This window comes from Dermochelys coriacea, chromosome 3 (genome assembly GCF_009764565.3).
Source record: "Dermochelys coriacea isolate rDerCor1 chromosome 3, rDerCor1.pri.v4, whole genome shotgun sequence".
NCBI classification, from domain to species: Eukaryota; Metazoa; Chordata; order Testudines; family Dermochelyidae; genus Dermochelys; species Dermochelys coriacea.
In genome coordinates this window covers 35,719,106-35,740,681 of record NC_050070.1, presented here as the reverse complement: position 1 = coordinate 35,740,681, position 21,576 = coordinate 35,719,106, and the positions used below count along the sequence as shown (strand labels likewise).

The 21,576-nt window shown below is 39.5% G+C and overlaps 1 protein-coding gene across 3 annotated transcripts in view; it reads left to right on the top strand.

Annotated features, from left to right (window-relative positions):
- Positions 1-21,576, top strand: part of DCDC2C (doublecortin domain containing 2C) — a 107,290-nt gene that overhangs the window by 52,750 nt on the left and 32,964 nt on the right. For all 3 annotated transcript variants that reach the window (XM_038396333.2, XM_038396334.2, XM_038396332.2), the window contains exons 7-8: positions 3,510-3,675; positions 5,461-5,561. In XM_038396333.2, coding sequence (XP_038252261.1) covers positions 3,510-3,675; positions 5,461-5,561 — 267 coding nt within the window. The remainder of the gene's footprint in view (positions 1-3,509; positions 3,676-5,460; positions 5,562-21,576) is intronic.

Sequence of the window (21,576 nt, the reverse complement as noted above, 5' to 3'; positions counted from 1 at the left end):
TATGAGTATGTCTTAAGGGACTGTGTTAAAAGACTTACAGAGATTAAGTCATACCATGTCCACAGCTTCTCTCCTATCCACTAGGCCAATAACCCTGTCAATGAAGGAAATGAGTTGGTTTAGTACGATTTGCTGTTGACAAATCCATGTTGGCTATTATTGATCATCTTATTATCATAAGGGGCATATAAATTGATTTAATCATTTGTTCTGGTAACTTTCTAGCTATCAAAGTTAGGCTGACTGGTCCTGTCAAGGTTCCTTCCCCACTCTGAACTCTAGGGTACAGACGTGGAGACCTGCATGAAAAACCCCTTAAGCTTATTTTTACCAGCTTAGGTTAAAACTTCCTCAAGGTACAAACTATTTTACCTTTTGTCCCTGGACCTTATTGCTGCCACCACCAAGCGTCTAACAAAACAACAGGGAAAGAGCCCACTTGGAAACATCTTTCTCCCCCAAATCCCCCCCAAGCCCTACACCCCCTTTCCTGAGGAAGGCTGGATAAAAATTCTCACCAGTTTGCATAGGTGAACACAGACCCAAACCCTTGGATCTTAAGAACAATGAAAAAGCAATCAGGTTCTTAAAAGAAGAATTTTAATAAAAGAAAAAGTAAAAGAATCACCTCTGTAAAATCAGGATGGTAAATACCTTACAGGGTAATCAGATTCAAAACATAGAGAATCCCTTTAGGCAAAACCTTAGGTTACAAAAAGACACAAAAACAGGAATCTCCATTCCATTCAGCACAACTTATTTTATCAGCCATTTAAACAAAACAGAATCTAACGCATATCTAACTAGATTGCTTATTAACTCTTTACAGGAGTTCTGACCTGCATTCCTGCTCTGGTCCCAGCAAAAGCAACACACAGACATAGAGAACCCTTTATTTCCCCCCGCCTCCAGCTTTGAAAGTATCTTGTCTCCTCATTGGTCATTTTGGTCAGGTGCCAGCGAGGTTATCTTAGCTTCTTAACCCTTTACAGGTGAAAGGGTTTTTCCTCTGTCCAGGAGGGATTTAAAGGTGTTTACCCTTCCCTTTATATTTATGACAGGTCCATAATTCCTTGGGTCCTCTTTGTTCCCCTTTTAAAGTTAGGTACTATGTTTGCCCTTCTTCAGTTCTCTGGGACCTCACTTGCCCTCCATGAGTTCGCCAAGATAATTGGTAACAGTTCCAAGATTGCTTCAGCTAGTTCCTTCAGTACTCTAAGGTGAATTTCGTCAAGCCCTGCTGACTAGAATACATCTAAATATTCTTAACGTGTTCTTTCCCTATTTTGGCTTGCGTTCCTTCCCCCTTGTTAATATGTGGTCACAATGCACCTTTTTAATGAAGACTGAAGCAAAATAGTCACTAAACACCTGAGCCTTCTTGAGGTCATTCCTTATTAGCTGTCTTTCCCCAATAAAAAGAGGACCTACACTTCCTTTTTCTTTCTCTTGTACCTAATGTATTTATATAACCTCTTCTTACTTATGTCCCTTGCTAGATATAACTCATTTTCTGCCTTAGCCTTTCTGATTTTGTCTTTATATACTGATGCTATTCTTTTGAACTCATTCTTAGGCATTTGTCCATGTTTTCACTTTTTGTAGGATTCTTTTTTGATTTTTCAGGCCATTAAAGAGCTCCTGATGGAGCTATATTGGTCTCTTCCTTTTCTTTCTGTCTTTCCTTCACATCAGGATAGTGTACTGTTGCTCCTTTAATATTGTCTCTCTGAGAAACTGCTAGCTCTTTTGAACTCCTTTTCCCCTTAGATTTTCTTCCCATGGGGGTTCACCTAAAATTTTCTGACTTTGTCTGCTTTTTTGACTTCTATTGTACTTATTCCACTGTTCTCTCTCCTTCCTTTCCTTAGAATCATGAATCTATCATTTCATGCTCACTTTCACCCAAATTGCCTTCAGATTTGCAACTAGTTCCTCCCTGTTAGTCAGAATGATGTTTAAAATGCCTGTTCCCTTTGTTACTTCCTCCACCTTCTGAAACAAAAGGTTGTCCTCAGTACATTTCAGGAACTCACTGGACATTTTGGGTTTTGCTGCATTAAAGTCTCCTATTACTACCACAGCTTGTGTGATTTTGCTCTGGAAGTGGAACCCTGCAATACCATTTTCACAGTAACTTTGAGTAGTTCCACACCTTAACTCTTGTTAATAAATGTGCTGTTTTGTTTGGTTTTTTTACTAGTGTTTGTTTGCTTTAGCAAACCTAGCCCAGGACAAGCTGATGGGCTGTCTGTTTAAAGTGGCAAAACCAAGGGTGTCGCAAGTCGAGCTGGTTGGAAACTGGAATTTCCATTCTGTGGCAAATGCCAACATTTTTAAAAGTTTTTTTTGTTTTTTTTTGTTCCAGCTTGGAACAAAAAGCAAAATCTAAACTTTGAAGTTTCCTATGAAGTGAAACCCCCAAAAATGTTTGTTTGGAACTTTTGAAACATTTCATTTTGATAATATTAAATCATTTCATTTACATAAAAACATGTTACTGCAATAACAAAATATTTCATTTCATCTTTTCATTTTGACTCATTTAATTTAGACTTCTATATTAAAAACATTAATGTGCATACTTATATATAATATAAAAGTCTAAATGCAGTGAATCAAAATGAGTTAAAACAAAACATTTTCACCTTATCAAATGAAACATTGTGACCTCATCAAAATGAAATGAGAAAATCTAAATTGTTTTAACTTTTTCCCTGTTGCAAAACTCATTAAAAACTATGAATTCTCACAAAATGTTTTCTTTGACAGAAAATTGTTCCATCAAATTTTTCAACCAGCTTTAATTGCAAATCTGATTAGTCTTTCCTGCTATCTTAATGCTATTGCTACATAAGGACTGCTGTATTAGAAGTCTCATAAAGATATGTTTATTGTCTATACATATGTAAGTACAACTTCTCAATGTTATGTCCCTACTTACAGTGGAAAACTAATGAGCTGACCCACACACAGGAACCTAGCAGCTTCTCTGGAAAAAGCATAGTCATAATTTTTAGCCACATGCATCTAAAACTGCAACTATAACAGTATGAAAATCTACATTATAACAGCAATAATCATGATATGGATTAGTTCTTTGCCATTGTAAATTACAGTCACGGTCTGGTTATGGAAAAAGGCTTTAGAGGCTAATAGAAATATCCTTGATATTGCAGTAAAAATTGATGAAAGCCATTTAGTAATTTTTAATAGTCTAAAATCCATTTATTCTCCCAATTCCAGCTACTGCTCCTTGTTCAGCCCTGTAACAGTAGCAGCGCAGGAATGAAAGTGGAAGGACTATTGCTCTTTTCCAGCCTTTGCAAAGTCAAAAGGCCTTCTAAGAAACTAAAGCAATAAAGCAGATGTGTGTGAAGGATTCTGAAGTGCGTTGTTGTTAATGCTGAATGTTCACAGTTGCAAACAAATTACTTGGGCATATTTAGCAGTTAATATAAAAGAGATTGTTAATCATTTGGATGTTCTCTGTTTAATGTTTCATTTAGTCAGAGAAACACAGTGCAAGTCAACCTTCATGTAAACATTCAGCAAAATCACAGAAAAGTCCCAAACCAGCAGATGGAAAAGCGCACTCAGTTTTTTATGCCAAAGAAAGCAAAGAAGTCAAGAAGGCAAGACCTGAAAGGACTACACCTCTGGGATCTGATAAGGGTAATATGAAATACTGCTTCTGTTGTGTAAGGCAACATTTATGTTTTAAGAATTTTATTTTGATGAAGTATTTCCATTTTTGGTTTTTTTTTAAGTCTATGGAATGGTTGCTGAAATGTTTCTATTAAATATAATGTATGAGGAGCAGAGAAGTGAAAATATTTATTGCTCCTTTGGAAGTAGTACAGAGAAAAAACACAAACCAACATTTAAAATATAGGTGCATATAGACAGACTTCTTAATCCATAATTTCCATGCAATGTCCAGGTCATTTGGTCAGCTATTTTAGAACTGTTTATGGTGAACATAACAATATGAAAATATATCCATTTATAACATTTATATCATTTATTTCTTGTATAAAATCATACTTTAGGGAAAAACATAGCTGTTGTACTGTATACATACTATGTATATTTGTCTGTATATTTCTAAACATTTCTTAGATTGTAAGATCATTAGCCTGGGGTGTCAGGATCCCAGCTATTGGGGTGTAGGGTTGAGGCTAAAGCTTGGGTTGGAGGGGACTTGAGAACGTGGTCTGAATTCAATCTAGAGGGTCAAGGCCAGAAGCAGCAGTCCATACCAGCATCATGCCATAGGATCAGGTCGTAGTTGAGGTCAATGAGCTGCACCGGGTTGGAGCCAAATGAGCCAGCCAAAGTAGGATTAGTGGAACCAAGGCAGGGCTAGGCATTAGAAGTGGAGCAGGGGACCAGGAACTGAGGTGTCAGGAGCAGAGCAGGGGTCCAGGAGTGAGGCCAGGTGTCAAGAGCAGGGCTAGTGTCAGAAACCAGGAGCAAGGTAAGGTATCAGGAGTGTGCAGCACAATCTGTTTGCAGCAGCAATCCAGGGACCCAAATAGTTGTGCAGACAGCCTCCAGGTGTTTACCCTAGACCTTAAATAGCATTGTTGGGCCAATCAGGAAACACAGTAGGTTTTGCCACTCAGGACTTCTATAGGTGGGACATCCAATATGCTTGAACCTATAGGGTTTATAATCTGCTGTTCCGTGCTTCACTGGAGATGTTTGGTAGCAGTGTGGATTGAACCAGCAGACCTGGGTTCCAGAGCCCAAGCTCCTCACGTGGCGATTGTGTCCACCTGCCTACCTCTGTTTATATGCAAGTTTCTTCTAAACATCTTAGGTTGTAAACTCATTAGACTGGGCATTGTGTCTACCTGCCTACTTACATTTGTACAAAACCTAGCACAGAAGGGGTAATCAGGTCTTCTGCATACTTTATTAATATTAAATTATGCAAATTGATGATCTTCATTCTGTCTCAAACTTCTGAATGTATATTCTTTTTATTAAGAAATAAAACATAATAAATTAAATTAAGAGAAGACAAGAAGAAATTATATTTTGGCCATTTGATTGCCCTTTACTCTTCTAGGGCATGAAGACTGATAATTCAACAATTTTAGTCTGTTTCTGTAATAGTTTTAGTTTACTGGACATGGATATTTGCACTGCTACATAACCCTTTTTTGGCCAATTGTTCTGCACAACACTTCCTATTAAGTCCTTTCAGGCAAAAATAAAATATTTCAACAGGAATACATTTTTTTCCTTGAAACTGATTAGGTTGTGCAACTTTTGGAAATAAAGCCAATAAGATTAATGTTTTTTCTTATTATAGAATTGATTCTTTACTTACTAAAAAAAATAATGAATTTTAATAATCCTACATGTCAGTGTGAAGAACAAGAAACTGTGACATGTTCATGGAGGTGTACAAGCAGTATTTGATAACTAATGTTTTTCATTACTTTCCAGCACCAAGTATTTTTAAAGCTGGTAAACCCCGGGGAGAAGTTCAAGGGGCAGCAGAGGTACAAGAAGACAAAAATCTGAAAGTGGAAATGCCTATTGATCAGGTAAATTCAAGGCAAACTTATTGACCTCTAATTTATTGGTATAAAATATTCTTGGCCCTTTAAATAGGAAGAAAGAATTAATTAGCATATCCCCTCTCTCCCTTTGTCTGTCTTTGACAAGAATAAGGTAAAAATAGATTTCCTAGAGTCTCTGGCAAAAGCAGCCCTTTAAGTTACTGTAACTATTATATTAGAAAAATTAGTGAGAGCTGACTAAGCTACTTGTCTGTAAAAATCCCATGGTTGAATTAAAGATAGAAGTAGTGAAAAAACTTGGTGTAAGATCTTCCTCTTTCCTTGCTGAATTATAAATATCAAAGCACATGTCTTCTCTATTAGTCTTAATGAAAAAGATCAGCGAGCCTTAAATAAGGCCTTGTCTAGATGGGGTCTTAATTTGCTCTCATTTTTCTTGCACATTGATTGGTGCATATTAGACAGTTTGCAATAATTGTGCATCCACTGTAAAATATTTTCTATTTCAGTATGGATTGGTGTGTATACATGGCATGGACTTTGGGTGGAGTAGGTGAGCAACATTCTGTGCAAGTATCCCAGAGTGCTTTGCTTTGTTGCTATTCTGTATGCATTCTGGGACTTTTCCTGCTTTGCGTTGTGGGATACTGTAGCAGTGTGCACTCACCACTGCAACGCCTCCTGCTGGCATCCAGGAATTAGCTCATCCCAGCCTCGCAGCGCCTCATGCTGGCCGGTGTCTCCCCACCAATATCTGCTTACTGGTCAATCTCGACCACTTATAGCCCCTTCTCCTGGGTACTGCCAGTGACAGTACCCTCACACTTTGGCTCCTTCCTTCCCCACGGAACCCCAGTCCTCTAAGCCCCCCTCACCTCAGTGACCCACTGCCAGTCTTCATCTAGCCCCTTCCCTCGGGGGCAAACTGAAGTCTGAAGTGGCCATTCATCATCAGCCAGGGGGTTGGACCTGCTGCCTTTTCCTACCCTGGCTGCTCCCCACAGCTCCAGTACCCCCTCAAGCCTAAGAAGCAAAGCCTCAGCCTGGGAGTTTGCCAGGTTGGAGCTCCTCCTGCTGCTGCTTCTCCCAGCACTACTCTGCCCAAGGTACCCCCCGCTTGCAAGCAGGCAGCCAGTCCTTCCCTCTCCAAGGCTGGAGAGAGACTGACTGCTTTCTGGTCCTGCAGCCCTTTTATAGGGCCCTGCCTGGCCCTGATTGGCTGCTTCCCAGTCTTTTCTGATTGGCTCTTAGCCCCAGCCCTCTCCAAGGGCTGGCTTTTAACCCTTTCTGAGCCAGAGCAGGGTGACTGCCCCGCTAGAGATACATAGCAGAAGTTAGCTGGGAGTGAGTGGACTTGTGGTACTTGGGGATAATCTCAACAGTGCCCGTGATTCCTCTCCTGCCATCTTATTCATTTCTTGTGAGCAAGCCTGTTCCAATTTCAAAACATCCGGCATTTTGTGTCTGCTATCCTGGAATAGTGCTCCAAGTTGTGATGCTGACAAATGCCAATACACAGAGACTGGTGGATGTTTATTTGAGATCTCATCACTAGGTGACTGTGGCTTTGGATGCCATATGCCTAGCACTTTTGGCAGGTGCAACAGCAGCTGTACCAGATTGTTCTGGAGACTTGGGGTGATCAGCCATTGTGGCAGAATCTGAGGATGACAAAGGATTCTGTAATAGGATGCACTTCGTCCCTGTTCGCAGATAGCCCAGGAACCTCTGAGACTCTCTCCATTGAGTGGCAACCTCAATTTATTTATTTACATTTCCAGCACCAATATAGGAATGCAGACCCTTGCAGCAATATATATACAGTGCTTTTCTATGTTTAAACCTTTCCCACCAGAGGTCTCCCTTCCTTGAGATTTCTGAACACACTAGACTCAGCTAGCCCAGGTCCTCTCCTGACTCTCTTCCTTCCTGCGTCTTTCTATACTCCTCAGCTGATGGGCTAATTGGTTCATCAGCCCTCCTAGCGTGATCGGCTAATTAGCTTGCATATCTCCAATCAGCCTTCTCCAAAGGCTATGTCTATACTGCAGTGTAAGCCCAGAGTTAGCAGAACTTGACTTAACAGACCATGGGTTTATTAATCTAGGGTTTGAGCATCTACATTCATTTGTAACCCTAGATTAGGAATGGGAATCTACACTGCATTATGTGGGCCCAAATCCAACCCCCCATATCTGAGACTTCCTAGCGCCCTCCCAAAAGTTGTCTTTTGTTTGTGGTGCAGCGAGGGAAAACTTGACTATCCACCAAACTTAACTGTCCAGAGGACAATGAAAGCTGTCCTGTGGAATTGTGGAATACTTCTGGTGGGGTCCCAGAGCATGAGTCCAGCAGCTGTGTTGCACTGCAAAGCAATAGGGCTTGAACCCAGGGTCCCGGCTTGAGTCCTGTGTCCCAGGTCCTATGCTTGACTCAGGCTCAGACCCTTCACCTCTGTGAGGTCCTGGGACCCTAGATCTGAGCCCTGGGTTATCTCACTTTATGTGTTGATAAAGAGGAGTTAGGCTTGACCCTGAATTTGAAACCAGGGCTTACATTGCACCGTAGACTTACCCTAAGTGATTAGAGTGCTGGCTCACTTAGTGTCTAGCATTCTGCCACAGGCACTTTCCTACATCTGCCCTGGGCTCACCCCTGAGCTGCAGCTGTAGCACACTGTCATGAATACTCCCACAACCATTCAGAACCATGTGGCCATCATCACCTGGAAGCTTGCCACCCCAGATGGCTACTGGTCAGTAGCAGACCAAGTAGTCAGAATTACAAATTTCAAAGTTCCTGTCCGCTTTCTCATTAACAGACCAAATATCAGTCAGTACAGCTCTTTTTTGGGCAGCAGGACTGGGCTTACTCTAGAAAATTTATATGTGTGCCAAGCTATGGTGGTATTCAGCACTGGAATAGAAATGTAACTTGTTCTTTAAAAAAAGAAACGTTTCCCTCTGTAAACTCTGGCACTTTGAGGTTTATTAAGAACATAAGAACAGCCATACTGGGTCAGATCAATTGTCTGACCCAGATCAATAGCCTGGTATGCTGTCTTTCAACAGTGGCCAGTGCCAGATGCTTCAGAGGGAATAAACAGAACATGGTAATTATCAAGTGATTCATCCCCTGTCTTCCAGTCCCAGCTTCTATCAGTTGGGATTTGTCACCTAAAAAGAATGGCTCACGTCCTCTGTAGTGAAAACTGATGCAAAAAATTCATTTAGTTTCTCTTCAACAACCTTGTCTTCCTTGAGTTCTCCTTTAGCACTTCGATTGTCCAGTGGCCCCACTGATTGTTTGGCAGGCTTCCTGCTTCTGATGTGCTTTAAAAAATGATTAGTTTTTGTGTCTCTTGCTAGCTGCTCTTCAGATTCTTTTTGGCCTGTCTACTTATACTTTTACACTTGAATTGCCAGAGTTTATGCTCCTTTCTATTTCCTTCAGTAGGATTTAACTTCTAACTTTTAAAGGATGCTTTTTTTTTTTGCCTCTAACCACTTCTTTTACGTTGCTTAACCATGGTGGCACTTTTGGGTCTTCTTACTATGTTTTATAATTTGGGGTATACATTTAATTTGAGCCTCTATATGGTGTTTTTAATAACATGCAGCTTGCAGACATTTCACTTTTGTGACTGTACCTTTTAATTTCCATTTAACTAGCATACTCATTTTTGTTTAGGTCCCCTTTCTTAAATTAAATGCTAATGTACTGGTTTCTTTGATGTCCCCCTCACCCCTCCCCATAAAGATGTTACATTTAATTACATTATATTCACTGTTACTATTACTACCACTATTACTGAGCAGTTCAGGTATAGTCGCCTCTTGGACAAGATCCTGTGTTCCATTTAGGACTAAATGAAGAATTGCCTCTCCCCCTGTGGGTTCCAGGACTAGCTGTTCCAAGAAGCAATCATTAGTGCTATCTAAAATTTTATCTTTGCATACCCAGTCATTATGGCATAGTTGAAATCCCCCCTTATTATTGAGTTTTCAGTTTTTGTAGCCTTTCTAATTTCCCTGAGCATTGCACAATCACCATTAGGTCGGTAGTGTATTCCTACTGCTATGTTCTTATTATTGAAGCATGACATTTCTATCCATAGAGATTCTATTGTACTGTTTGGTTTAAGATTTTACTATATTTAACTCCATGCTTCCTATTACATATAGTGGCACTCCCCAACCAGCACAACCTACTCTGTCATTCCTGTATATTTTGTACCCTGATATTATCATATCCCATTGATTATGATTGTTCCACAAAGTTTCTGTGATGCCTATTTTATCAATATCCTCATTTAATACCAGGCATCAAGTTCACCCATCTTAGTATTTAGACTTCTAGCATTTGTATACAAGCACTTATAAAATTTATCAGTATTTAGTTGTCTGCATTTGTGTGATGTAATTGAACGGGACTCTTTTTCTTTTGACTGTTTCTCTTTAGTTCCTACTTGTACTTTATCAACTTATGTCCTCTCATCTGTACGAGGATATAGAGTATCCCCTTTAATAAATCCTCTGCTCGGGGATGTCTCTGACTGAAACATGTGCTCCTCTGAACCAGTCAGCTTTCTCCCAGCCCTTAGTTTAAAACCTTCTCTAAGACCTTTTTAATTTTACATACTAGAAATCTAGTTCCATTTTGGTTTAGATGGAGCCCATCTTTCCTGTATATGCTCCTCCTTTCCCCAAGGATTCACCAGGTTCTAATAGACTTAAGTCCCCTCTCTGAACATCATTGTCTCATCCACGCATTGAGACCCTGCAGTTCTGCCTGTCTAGCTGGCTCTGTGTGTAGACTGGAAGCATTTCAGAGAATGCTACCATGGAAGTTCTGGATTTTAATCTCTTACCTAGAAGCCTAAATTTGGCCTCCAAGACCTCTCTGACCTTCCCTATGTCACTGGTACATACGTGTACCATGACCACCATCTCCTCTCCCAACACAGAATGTTAGTGTATCTAGATGTCTCAAGAGGTCTGCAGCCTTCACACCTGACAGGCAATTCACAATGTGGTTCACCTGGTTGTCACAAACCCAACTATTATATCAAAATATAAAAATTATATTTTTAATCGAATTACTATTACCTGGCTATTCCTAATAACTGGGGTCCGCTCCCCTGAGAGGGAATGAGAGGATGACATCATCTGTAGGAGAGTCCCAGTTATGGGATTCTTTCCCTCCACTCCAGCTTGATGTTCTCCTTCCCCCAGACTTTCATACTCCTCCACAGCACAGAAGCTGTCTGAGTGGGGGTAGGATTGTTCTGTTGTGTCCCTGAAAGTCTCATCTAGGTACCTCTCTGTCTGCCTTATCTCCTCCAGTTCACTCTGGCCTCAAGAGTGCACTGAATGCACACATACACCACCTGCCCACAAGGTAGGTAATCACACATGCTGCATTCAGTGCAATAAAAAGACATCCAGAATGCATTATTCTCTTCTGTCTTTGCTGTGGTATTGTTAATGTTTTTAGCAAATCCAAAAGTTGTATGATCTGATGGATAAGGGTTGTCTTGATACCAGTAAGTTTTTAGAGTAGCATGTATTGAAGGCAGCATCATAAAACTTTTTCCTCTGCTACTTAAATACTATTCCTTAAATTTTTAAACCATCAAGGTAAGGAAAAATGCTAAAATCAAGTTTATTCATGCATCTACCAAAACTATGCGCTAAGTATTTGCATGTAACTCAGGTGTACGAGCCAGGGATTTAAATTGTGCTATATAAACTATAAAACATAAAACATGTATTTATAACATTTTCATCCCCCTGATGACGATAGAAATGAGAGAAAAGCTTCAGCCTTTGAACTTAAAATAGCCTTGTAAGGGGTCACAGCTTTTTACTTGCTCCCTTGCAATGATTCAAAGCATAGCTTCCAGCTTTATACTCCTGAGCAAGGGTATGCCTTCTAATCCCTGACAGACACTGGATCAGTTAGGCCCCAAGAAAAAGATGCTTTAGAATGTTAATTGCTTGCTTATTAATCATGCCTGGGGGATGATGAGTGGATACTTGCTGAAATTCTGTGGCCTCTGGGAGAATACTCGGATTTCCCTGTGTGTGTATGTACTAAAATTTTTTTTGATCTGGAATCTATTAGATTCCCTGGAGATAAATACTGTCAGGTTTTGTGTCTACTTTCTGCACAGCACATGTAGGAAGGGAGATGTAGACAGTTTTATTAGCAAAATGAGATTAGAGTGGGGACTTGGATCTAGCTGAACAGCTTGTGAAATAGCAAGATTCTTCTAGTGTTTACACTCACTTTGTGACACAACTGTACCTACAGATCATAGAATCATAGAATATCAGGGTTGGAAGGGACCCCAGAAGGTCATCTAGTCCAACCCCCTGCTCAAAGCAGGACCAAGTCCCAGTTAAATCATCCTAGCCAGGGCTTTGTCAAGCCTGACCTTAAAAACTTCTAAGGAAGGAGATTCTACCACCTCCCCAAGTAATGCATTCCAGTGTTTCACCACCCTCCTAGTGAAAAAGTTTTTCCTAATATCCAACCTAAACCTCCCCCACTGCAACTTGAGACCATTACTCCTTGTTCTGTCATCTGCTACCACTGAGAACAATCTAGATCCATCCTCTTTGGAACCCGCTTTCAGGTGGTTGAAAGCAGCTATCAAATCCCCCCTCATTCTTCTCTTCCGCAGATTAAACAATCCCAGTTCCCTCGGCCTCTCTTCATAAATCATGTGTTCCAGTCCCCTAATCATTTTTGTTGCCCTCTGCTGGACTCTTTCCAATTTTTCCACATCCTTCTTGTAGTGTGGGGCCCAAAACTGGACACAGTTCTCCAGATGAGGCCTCACCAATGTCGAATAGAGGGGAACGATCACATCCGTCGATCTGCTGGCAATGCCCCTACTTATAACATCCCAAAATGCCATTAGCCTTCTTGGCAACAAGGGCACACTGTTGACTTGTATCCAGCTTCTCGTCACTGTAATCCCTAGGTCCTTTTCTGCAGAATTGCTGCTGAGCCATTCGGTCCCTAGTCTGTAGCAGTGCATGGGATTCTTCCATCCTAAGTGCAGGACTCTGCACTTGTCCTTGTTGAACCTCATCAGATTTCTTTTGGCCCAATCCTCTAATTTGTCTAGGGCCCTCTGTATCCTATCCCTACCTCCAGCGTATCTACCTCTCCTCCCAGTTTAGTGTCATCTGCAAACTTGCTGAGGGTGCAATCCACACCATTCTCCAGATCATTTATGAAGATATTGAACAAAACCGGCCCAAGGAGCAATCCTTAGGACACTCCACTTGATACCGGCTGCCAGCTAGACATGGAGCCATTGATCACTAAATGTACAGACTGACACAGACAACTGCATATTATTATGCAGAAATGCAGACACTCCCAGACAATATAACAACACAATATTACAAAAACTTACTACTGGACAGTTGTTGAACACAACTGAGTGTGAATGCATTATTCATTTCAAGTGAACTTCAGGCTTTTTCTTGTGTGTGAGTAAGAATCATTCAGCCTTTACTGTACAGGGGAAAAACAAGCTTTATTGAATAAAGGAAAGCAAATTCAGGCTCTCTAGCCTTGAAGTGTTTGAACCACATCACTGATTCTCTTTGTGTCTCTGTCTGTCTGTCTTTCTGTCTGCTTGAATATCTGGAAACACATTAAATGATCTCATGTCAACTTGCTTATTTCCTTGAGTACCCCCAGTTAGAAAATTGTAGAAATATTGCCAGCAATATATATGTGTTGAAGTAGAGAGGTGGAAGAGGCTGGTTTCTAAGATTGGTACAGTCTCTTAATCCATGGTTAGCTGACTGGAGCGCTGTGCTTTGCTATCAGCTATCAACTGGTGCAGAAGTTTTATCAGCACTGTTATCCAGATGTTTCAGAATGGCTATGTATCTTAAATTTGACCTTGTTTTATGTTTCCACAAATTATCTAATTTTTGGAGTTGCTTCTATTAATTTCTTTGCTATTGAGCCATGGTATATTTCTGTGTATATTGCACCAGGCTACACCTTTCCAACTATGGTAAGTTAGGCATTAAAAGCCAAATTAAGCTACTGAAAGTAGAACCAGCCTCTGTAGTGGGGAGGAAGAAGGAGCTGCACCAGACAAACGACAGTGCCTGGAGGCATTTCTTCTGTTCAGGACATGAGCAAACATAAAGTCTCTGAAGTTGTGAACAGCTGTCAGTGAGCATGCTCCTTTGTACTACTTTTGAAAAGCTGTAAGTGGAGCTTTCCAGTGCCGGTCTCAAGGCTCAAAGGCTCATCTAGCAGTTTCAAAATATCTCCCACAATACATTTAAACCATCCCATGGCTTACTGAATAGTTTGTAAATTGTGGTGAAAAGGGATGGGAAATAAAACTGGTTATGTCCGGTTCGGCAGTATTTGACAAATGGAAAGATAAGACCCCAGTAGGGTGTTCAGAAGGCTTCAACCCCAAGAAGCATTTTGAAAATACCTGTCTTTTGATGCATTCGAAAACCAGACTAACCCTCTGCTTTTCAAATGTATTTTTTGGATCTAGGAATATGTTATTCCTGGAAAGACTAATATATATTCATGTACAGAGGTGGAGATGAATTGAAAGTTTGCCGGAGGCAGGGAAATCTCTTTATCCCACTTCAGTTTCAACGCTTAATTGTGTGAACACACGCACTTTTGTATTGTTACATATTAACATTCACTTTAGACTAATGGATGCTTAGTTGCCTCCTTTTATTCAATCTAAGTATATGGTATTTAAAGATTTTGTGCCTCAAATCTGACAGATTTTTCCTTCAATCAAGAGTTTTGGTGGAATGTAACACCAAGATAAGAGTGTGTGACTTTGGATGAAGGGTCTGAAGCACAACTCCGTTTGTTCATAAGAATTCTGCCTCCAAAACCAAGAACTTCATTATGACCTTATAAATATTAAAGTGCCCAGGTTTACCTTATTGCAGAAAAGTCAGTCAGTCAAATCTTTGGAGCTCTGTGTGAGGCAAGCATGAGGCTCTCTTCCTATGTATTTAAGGAACATCTCCACTGGGTTATTTGAATTTATAATCCTTGTGCTGCTGTAGTATAAGCTGAGTAGGAAGATAAAAATACAACTTTGTTTACTTCTTCATTCAGAGAATGGAAGGGTGGTCTTGTAGCTAAGGCATGCAATGAGAACTCAGAAGATCTGGGTTCAATTTCTGATTTCCAGCACACTTCCTGTGTAGCCTTGGTCAAATCACTTAATCTCTCTGTGCATTAAAAGTCCATTTCTAAAACAGGGATAATCAATCTTCTTGTCTCTTTAGACTAAAAAGAAAAGGAGTACTTGTGGCACCTTAGAGACTAACAAATTTATTTCAGCATAAGCTTTCGTGAGCTACAGCTCACTTCATCGGATGCATTCAGTAATAGCTCATCTTAAGTCACTCTCCTTACAGTGTGTATGATAAAACCCATTGTTTCATGTTCTCTGTGTGTGTATATAAATCTCCCCACTGTATTTTCCACCGAATGCATCCGATGAAGTGAGCTGTAGCTCACGAAAGCTTATGCTCAAATAAATTTGTTAGTCTCTAAGGTGCCACAAGTACTCCTTTTCTTTTTGCGAATACAGACTAACACGGCTGCTACTCTGAAATCTCTTTAGATTGTAACATCTTTTGGGAGGAGGAGATCTCTTACTTTGTGTATGTACAGCACCTAGCATAGTGGGGCCTTGATTGTGGTTGGGCTTCTAGGTACTATCCTAATTCAAATAATTAAAGATTCAACCAGTTAGTTCCTTAAAGTGCCTCTGCTATACTCTGAAGACAACTTTGAATGTAAGGCTTGCCTCATGTCTCCAGACACAGCTTGGTTCCTACCTCAAGCTGTTTGCTTTACAGAAAATCCCCCTTAAAAGATTCAGAGGTCACTAGATCATTGAGAACTGGGATAAAATTTGTGGTAGTTATGATCCTCAAAGGTGGAACTGTTTATTGTTCCACATAATAGTTTAGGCTGTCTTCTGCATAAAGGACCTGCATATTAAGGGCTGTTATAAAGAGGATGGTGATCAGCTGTTCTCCATGTCCACAGAAGGTAGGGCAAGAAGTAATTGCTGTAATCTGCAGCAAGGGAGATTTAGGTTACGTATGAGGAAAGCCTTTCTAACTATAAGGATAGTTAAGGTTACCCAGGGTGATTGTGGAATCTCCACAATTGGAGGTTTTAAGCACAGGTTAGACCAGGGATGATCTAGGTTTACTTGGTCCTGCTGCAGTACTGGGTGCTGGACTAGATGACCTCTGGTCCCTTACAGCTTGACATTTCTCTGATTTTATGATCTAACATGATATCTTTGTGACTATTCTGTACATTTGTGGCATCTTTCAGGACAAGACCCAAACTATTTTTGTTCTTGTATTTGTGGACTGTATGGCAGATGCAGGTTATATTTGCCAGCTTCTGAATTTTTTTTAAAGGCTGCTTGTCTTTTGTTGTAAGTTTATTCCTAGTTATTGTCTAAGGCAACCATCAGACATTGGTCTACATACTTTAATCTAGGTACCCTGGGTAACAACAGCAGTAAGGTCATGGTGTCACTGGTTAGCTCACAAGGGACCCTGGGTACATACTCGGATTGCTAGCCTGTGTCAGGGTCTGTGCCATGTTTTATGTATGCTAGTTAGATTAAAGCTGTCATGGGTATGTCTACCCATGATACAGTTAATTTGTGGTGTAGACATAGCCAATGAAGAGCATAGATCTCATGTTTAATTTAACAGATACAGTTCTTAGTCTGCTTTGTCTATAGAGGAAGGGATTAGATCAGGTCCATGTTTTAAACATCTGGATAACAATGCTTGCACAGTACTCCAACAGATTGGTTAAAACACCAGTGTTGCTGATATTTTAAAAATAAAGCAAGGAGAAGTGTTTACCAGTCAGGATACATGGTATCTACTTCATCTCTATCTTGATCTTCTCCAAATACAAATAATGGCTTTTATGTTACTTTTTGCATAAACAAAACAAATATGATTAAAGACACCATCATCTTTCAGTTTCAGGAAGAATGAGAGAGATTGCCTAAGGGCAATGAACTATTACCTCCTGTGAACTCTCTCATTCAGTTCATCTATCAGGTCAAACCACTTTTCAGAGTAGCAGCCGTGTTAGTCTGTATTCGCAAAAAGAAAAGGAGTACTTGTGGCACCTTAGAGACTAACAAATTTATTAGAGCATAAGCTTTCGTGAGCTACAGCTCATTTCATCGGATGCATTTCCGATGCATCCGATGAAGTGAGCTGTAGCTCACGAAAGCTTATGCTCTAATAAATTTGTTAGTCTCTAAGGTGCCACAAGTACTCCTTTTCTTTTTGTCAAACCACTTGTGACAGTAAAATCTTTGTTTGTATTTTAAATTGAATTTAGAGCTTGTGAAAGGTGCCAGATGGACAACCCAGGGAAGTGAAGTCATCTGTTTATTCATGGAACAGATGCTGCTCAAGATGCAGCAGTGGGTTGCTGCTTACTAGCCCACCAATATGTAGGAACTGATTTGGAGTGATCAACTCAGGTTAGCTTGCTTCATGACCTGACACTCCTTTGCCTCTCTATTCATATAAATTCTAATCATATAGAGACTGGGAGACATACTCCTCCTTAAGACATCCCAGCTGCTGTTATAAAAGGAGACATAGTTTTTTCTAATTTCCCCACAAAGTCCCCTAATTCTAGTAACAACTGGAAGTTACTGTTGGCACTTAGAGTTCTCAGAGTAAGAGATAAACTTGGTCATGCCTGCACTCTAAGCTACATAGCGTTACTTTTGAAGACTGAGAAAAAGACAGCTGTTTGCTGAGGGCATGCTAAGAGTTTAGAAGCTTTCTCTTGTGTTCTGTGACTAGTTTTAATTGGCCTTGAAAGGAAGTGGGTCACACACTCTTGCACAGAAAATGCTTTATCATCACCGCTCTCTGAATTTCCCTGGGTATTTCACCGGACACTTTTTTTTTTGTAGTTCTGTATACAGGTGCAGAATGAAACCTGACTCTATAGGCTTTATTAATGAGGCTTCCCATATATTAGTGCTACATTTGGGGCCAAACACTCCATCACCTCCTTGGTAAAAAAAAATGGCTCTTGTACAGACCCATTATTTACTTTTAATTATAAATCCATTTAACTGATAACTAGATCAATAAAAAAATTTACCAGAATACTTTTGTTCTCCATTGTGAATACTTAAGCACAAGAACCATGAGCTCATTGGTTGAGATAAAGATAATACCTGTGTTGTTCACCTCTGTGATGCTAATACTAAAAGAAGTCTTTAGTGACTCATGTTCACGGTTTGCATATACATTTCAGCTGTCTATTCATGATGCTTTATTAACTCTGCTAGCCATATAAAGATTGGAAACTGGTCAGCTATTGTAAGAATTTCTTTGCTGCCATTTTTGAACTCATATAATATTTCAGGAACTGGGCCTGTCTGTTACACAGCTCCTTCCTGATATTATCACAAGATAGACCTCAACCTGTTTATATAGAAAAGATTATTCTGAAAATAAAGTGGCTTCATCTGTCTCTTTTGCTAAGAACTTAAATACAACTTTGGTGTCTCTCTAACTGATAGTATATTTACAATGCTGAAATTCTTTGAAGATTTCATTCAAGAGACTGGCAGAGAGTAACACTGCATTTCCAGTATTCTACCATCAGTGGACACTTTCAAATTATACTTTAGAGCAAAAAATACAGATAAGTGGAATTACGAAATCAGAAATATTAAACTGTGTTTCTTCACTGCTTAGCCACACTAAATCATTAGGTTGACCCAACTACAATGCACAGGGTGCAAAATTTTTCGAAGGCCTGAGAAATGTAGCTACGTCAATCCAATTTTTAAGTAAAGACTAGGACTAAGAATAGCAGGAAAAAAATTCAGCTAAAGAATACAAATATGATTCCCATTGAAATAAAACCAATAAGTTAAATGTAATCTCCAGTCAACAAATTTTGTTGGATAATACAAGCCTTTGGGACTTGTGATAAAATTTGCAATGGGGATAGTTAACATAGAACCAACCTGGCTTGGTAAACATGACCTCGTGGAAAGATGGAAACAGAGAGCCTATCTGATTTCCACATCTTGCTGCAATCTTAAAAGGTGCATCTTGGAGGCCCTCCAAGCAGTTTTCCAGAAGAAAGTCTGTTCGGTTTTGCTGAAGATATCAATGCAGAACACCAGTGCAGACTTTTACTAGAAAAGTCAGACAGGCTTTTGATATTTGCCCATAATTAAAGGGACACCAAAAATTTAAAAAGAAAAGGAGTACTTGTGGCACCTTAGAGACTAACAAATTTTTTGAGCATAAGGTTTCGTGAGCTACGACTCACTTCATTGGATGCATAAGTGAGCTGTAGCTCACAAAAGCTTATGCTCAAATAAATGTGCTAGTCTCTAAGGTGCCACAAGTACTCCTTTTCTTTTGTGAATACAGACTAACACGGGTGCTACTCTGAAACCTGTCAAAAATTTAAAAGTCACACTTATTTCTGAAGATGTTTTGTCTACTATTGATACAAGTAGCCCCTAAAATCAGTATAATTGAAAGAGTTTAGGAAGAAAATCCCCCACAAAAATTATTTTATTTTGTGCATTTCATAGCCCATTGTGTAAAGTTAATTTTCATTGTCTCCACTGTATAGTCCATTAGTTGGTCACGTCCCTCTTTTGTGTGTGTGTGAATCTTTTACACAGCAACAGGGAAGATAAAATGTATTTTTAAAAATAAATAGGGCTCTGAAACCACAACAACGGGCAGGGTACTCAACTTTCAACACACTTTTTAACTGAGAATTTCAAACTGATATTGTGCCTTTAATGGTAAAGTACTTGGGATCAAATCCTGGTCCACTGAAGAAAACAGGATTTTTGCCAGTAACTTCATTGGCATCAGGATTTGGTCCAAAGTTGAAGATGAAAAGCTTTCAGCAATCAGGTTTGTCTCCTGATGTGTTAGGCTTTGTTTAAACACTTAGGAAACCTTGGTCTGAGGCCTGGTCTACATTTAAAAGTTTTGCTAGCACAGCTATATAGTAAGGAGCATAGACACAGTGATAATGACATCAAAGTCCTTTTGCTTGTTTTTTTCAGGGAACTGGTATAAACTATACTGGCAAAATAATTAAAATAAAATAGACTGCATCTATAGTAGGAGAGGTTGCAGGTATAGCTCTTCTGATATAGCTATACCAGCAAAGCCTATCTAGTGTCGACAAGACCTATGTCTCAAAGAGTTTATAATATAGAGCAGCAAATACCAACATTCCAAACTACTTATTTTATTTATATTTTTAAATAATCGCATATGCTGAGCATGCATTTTACTATATTAGTCATAAAGCACTTTTAATCAAATTGCATGGCTTTAAATATTAAAATATTTGAAAATATATTTTAATTTTAGATCATATTCTAAAAAAAAAAGAGTATTAAGGCAGGTCAATTAAAAAAAACCATCTCATCATGAACAGTCTCAGTCTCTTAACATTTCATTTTTGGGTAGGTTAGTGGAAAGATGTTTGAATAGCTCCAGCTGTATCTTGAACTTGCAAATGTTGCAGATCACTATGAGTTTTGTTTTAGCTGCACAGGTGATTTTGTTGATGGCAATCTCTCTCAGCAATGGTGTACATGCTGAGGAGGATCAAAAGCTATCAGCAGCCTTTGATACTAACTACTAGGCTTTGATAACTTGTCTGTGGGATCTTTCAAGAAGATAACCCTTCAGTGGACTCTTTCCTTCCTCTTTGAAAGGTGCTAAAGGGTAGAATGAAAGCATTATTTTAGTTCTCCAAGATCTTTGACAAGCAGAATACTGCAGGGTTCCAACTTGCCTTCCTCTCCAATATGTATGTCGAGACTTCAGGGGAAATAGTGAGAATTTTTCGTTTTGCAGTGTCATCAGTCTAAGTGTGGTGAAGTGGTTGGGAGGAAACTGGTTAAAAATGAGCCCAGATAAGATGGAGGAGATGCGATTTGAGGGGAGGAAATATCTAGGAGGCATGGTCTTCTATTTGAAGTGTCTTTGATATTCATTATTCTCATTCTTGGGGAGGAGGAGGAGAAAGTTTTGGATGCATCTCTGCTCTTAGTGGTGATGCTATTTCAGATACAGCTAACCCAGACTGCCATCATTTCTTTCTGATACTTCATAGTTTTAGAGTTTAAGGCAGGGGTTCTCAAACTGGGAGTTGTGACCCCTTAAGGAGGTCATGAGATTATTACATGGGGGGTTGCAAGCTGTCAACCTCCACCCCAAACACCGCGCGTTGCCTCCAGCATTGATAATGGTGTTAAATATATTTAAAAGTGTTTTTAATTTATAAGGAGGAGACTTGCTGTGTGAAAAGCATCCCCAGTACAAAAGTTTGAAAACCAAAAGTTTGAAATCTGGTTTAAGGCCAGAAGGTACCATTAGGTGTCATCTAATCTGAACCCCTCTATATACCAGGCCATTATTTTCATCTAGTTACCTAGCATTGAACCAAATAACTTGATTTGACGACATCAAGAGATAGAGAATCTCCACCACTTCCTTTGGTAAGAGTACCAATGGTTAATCACTCTGACAGTTAAAAATGTGTACCTAACTTTTCATTTGAATTTGACTGGTTTCAGTTTCCAATCATTAGTTTTTGTTTATGCCTTTCTCTGATAGAGTAGAGTCTGGTATTTTCAACTCATGAAAGTATGTATAAACTGTAATTAAGTCATCTCTCAATCTTTTTTTTTTTAAAAAAAGATAAAGAGATTGAGCTCCTTAAATGTATCACTTTAAGATATTTTCTCCAGCTCTTGGTCCTGCTTTGAGCAGGGGCTTGGACTAGATGACCTCTTGAGGTCCCTTCCAACTCTGATATTCTATGAGTCTATGATTCTGTTTTATGAATCAGTTTTGTCACTCTCTTTTCTGTACCCTCTCAGATTTTTCAAAACCCTTTTAAAAATGTGGGTGGAAGAACTATAAGCAATATT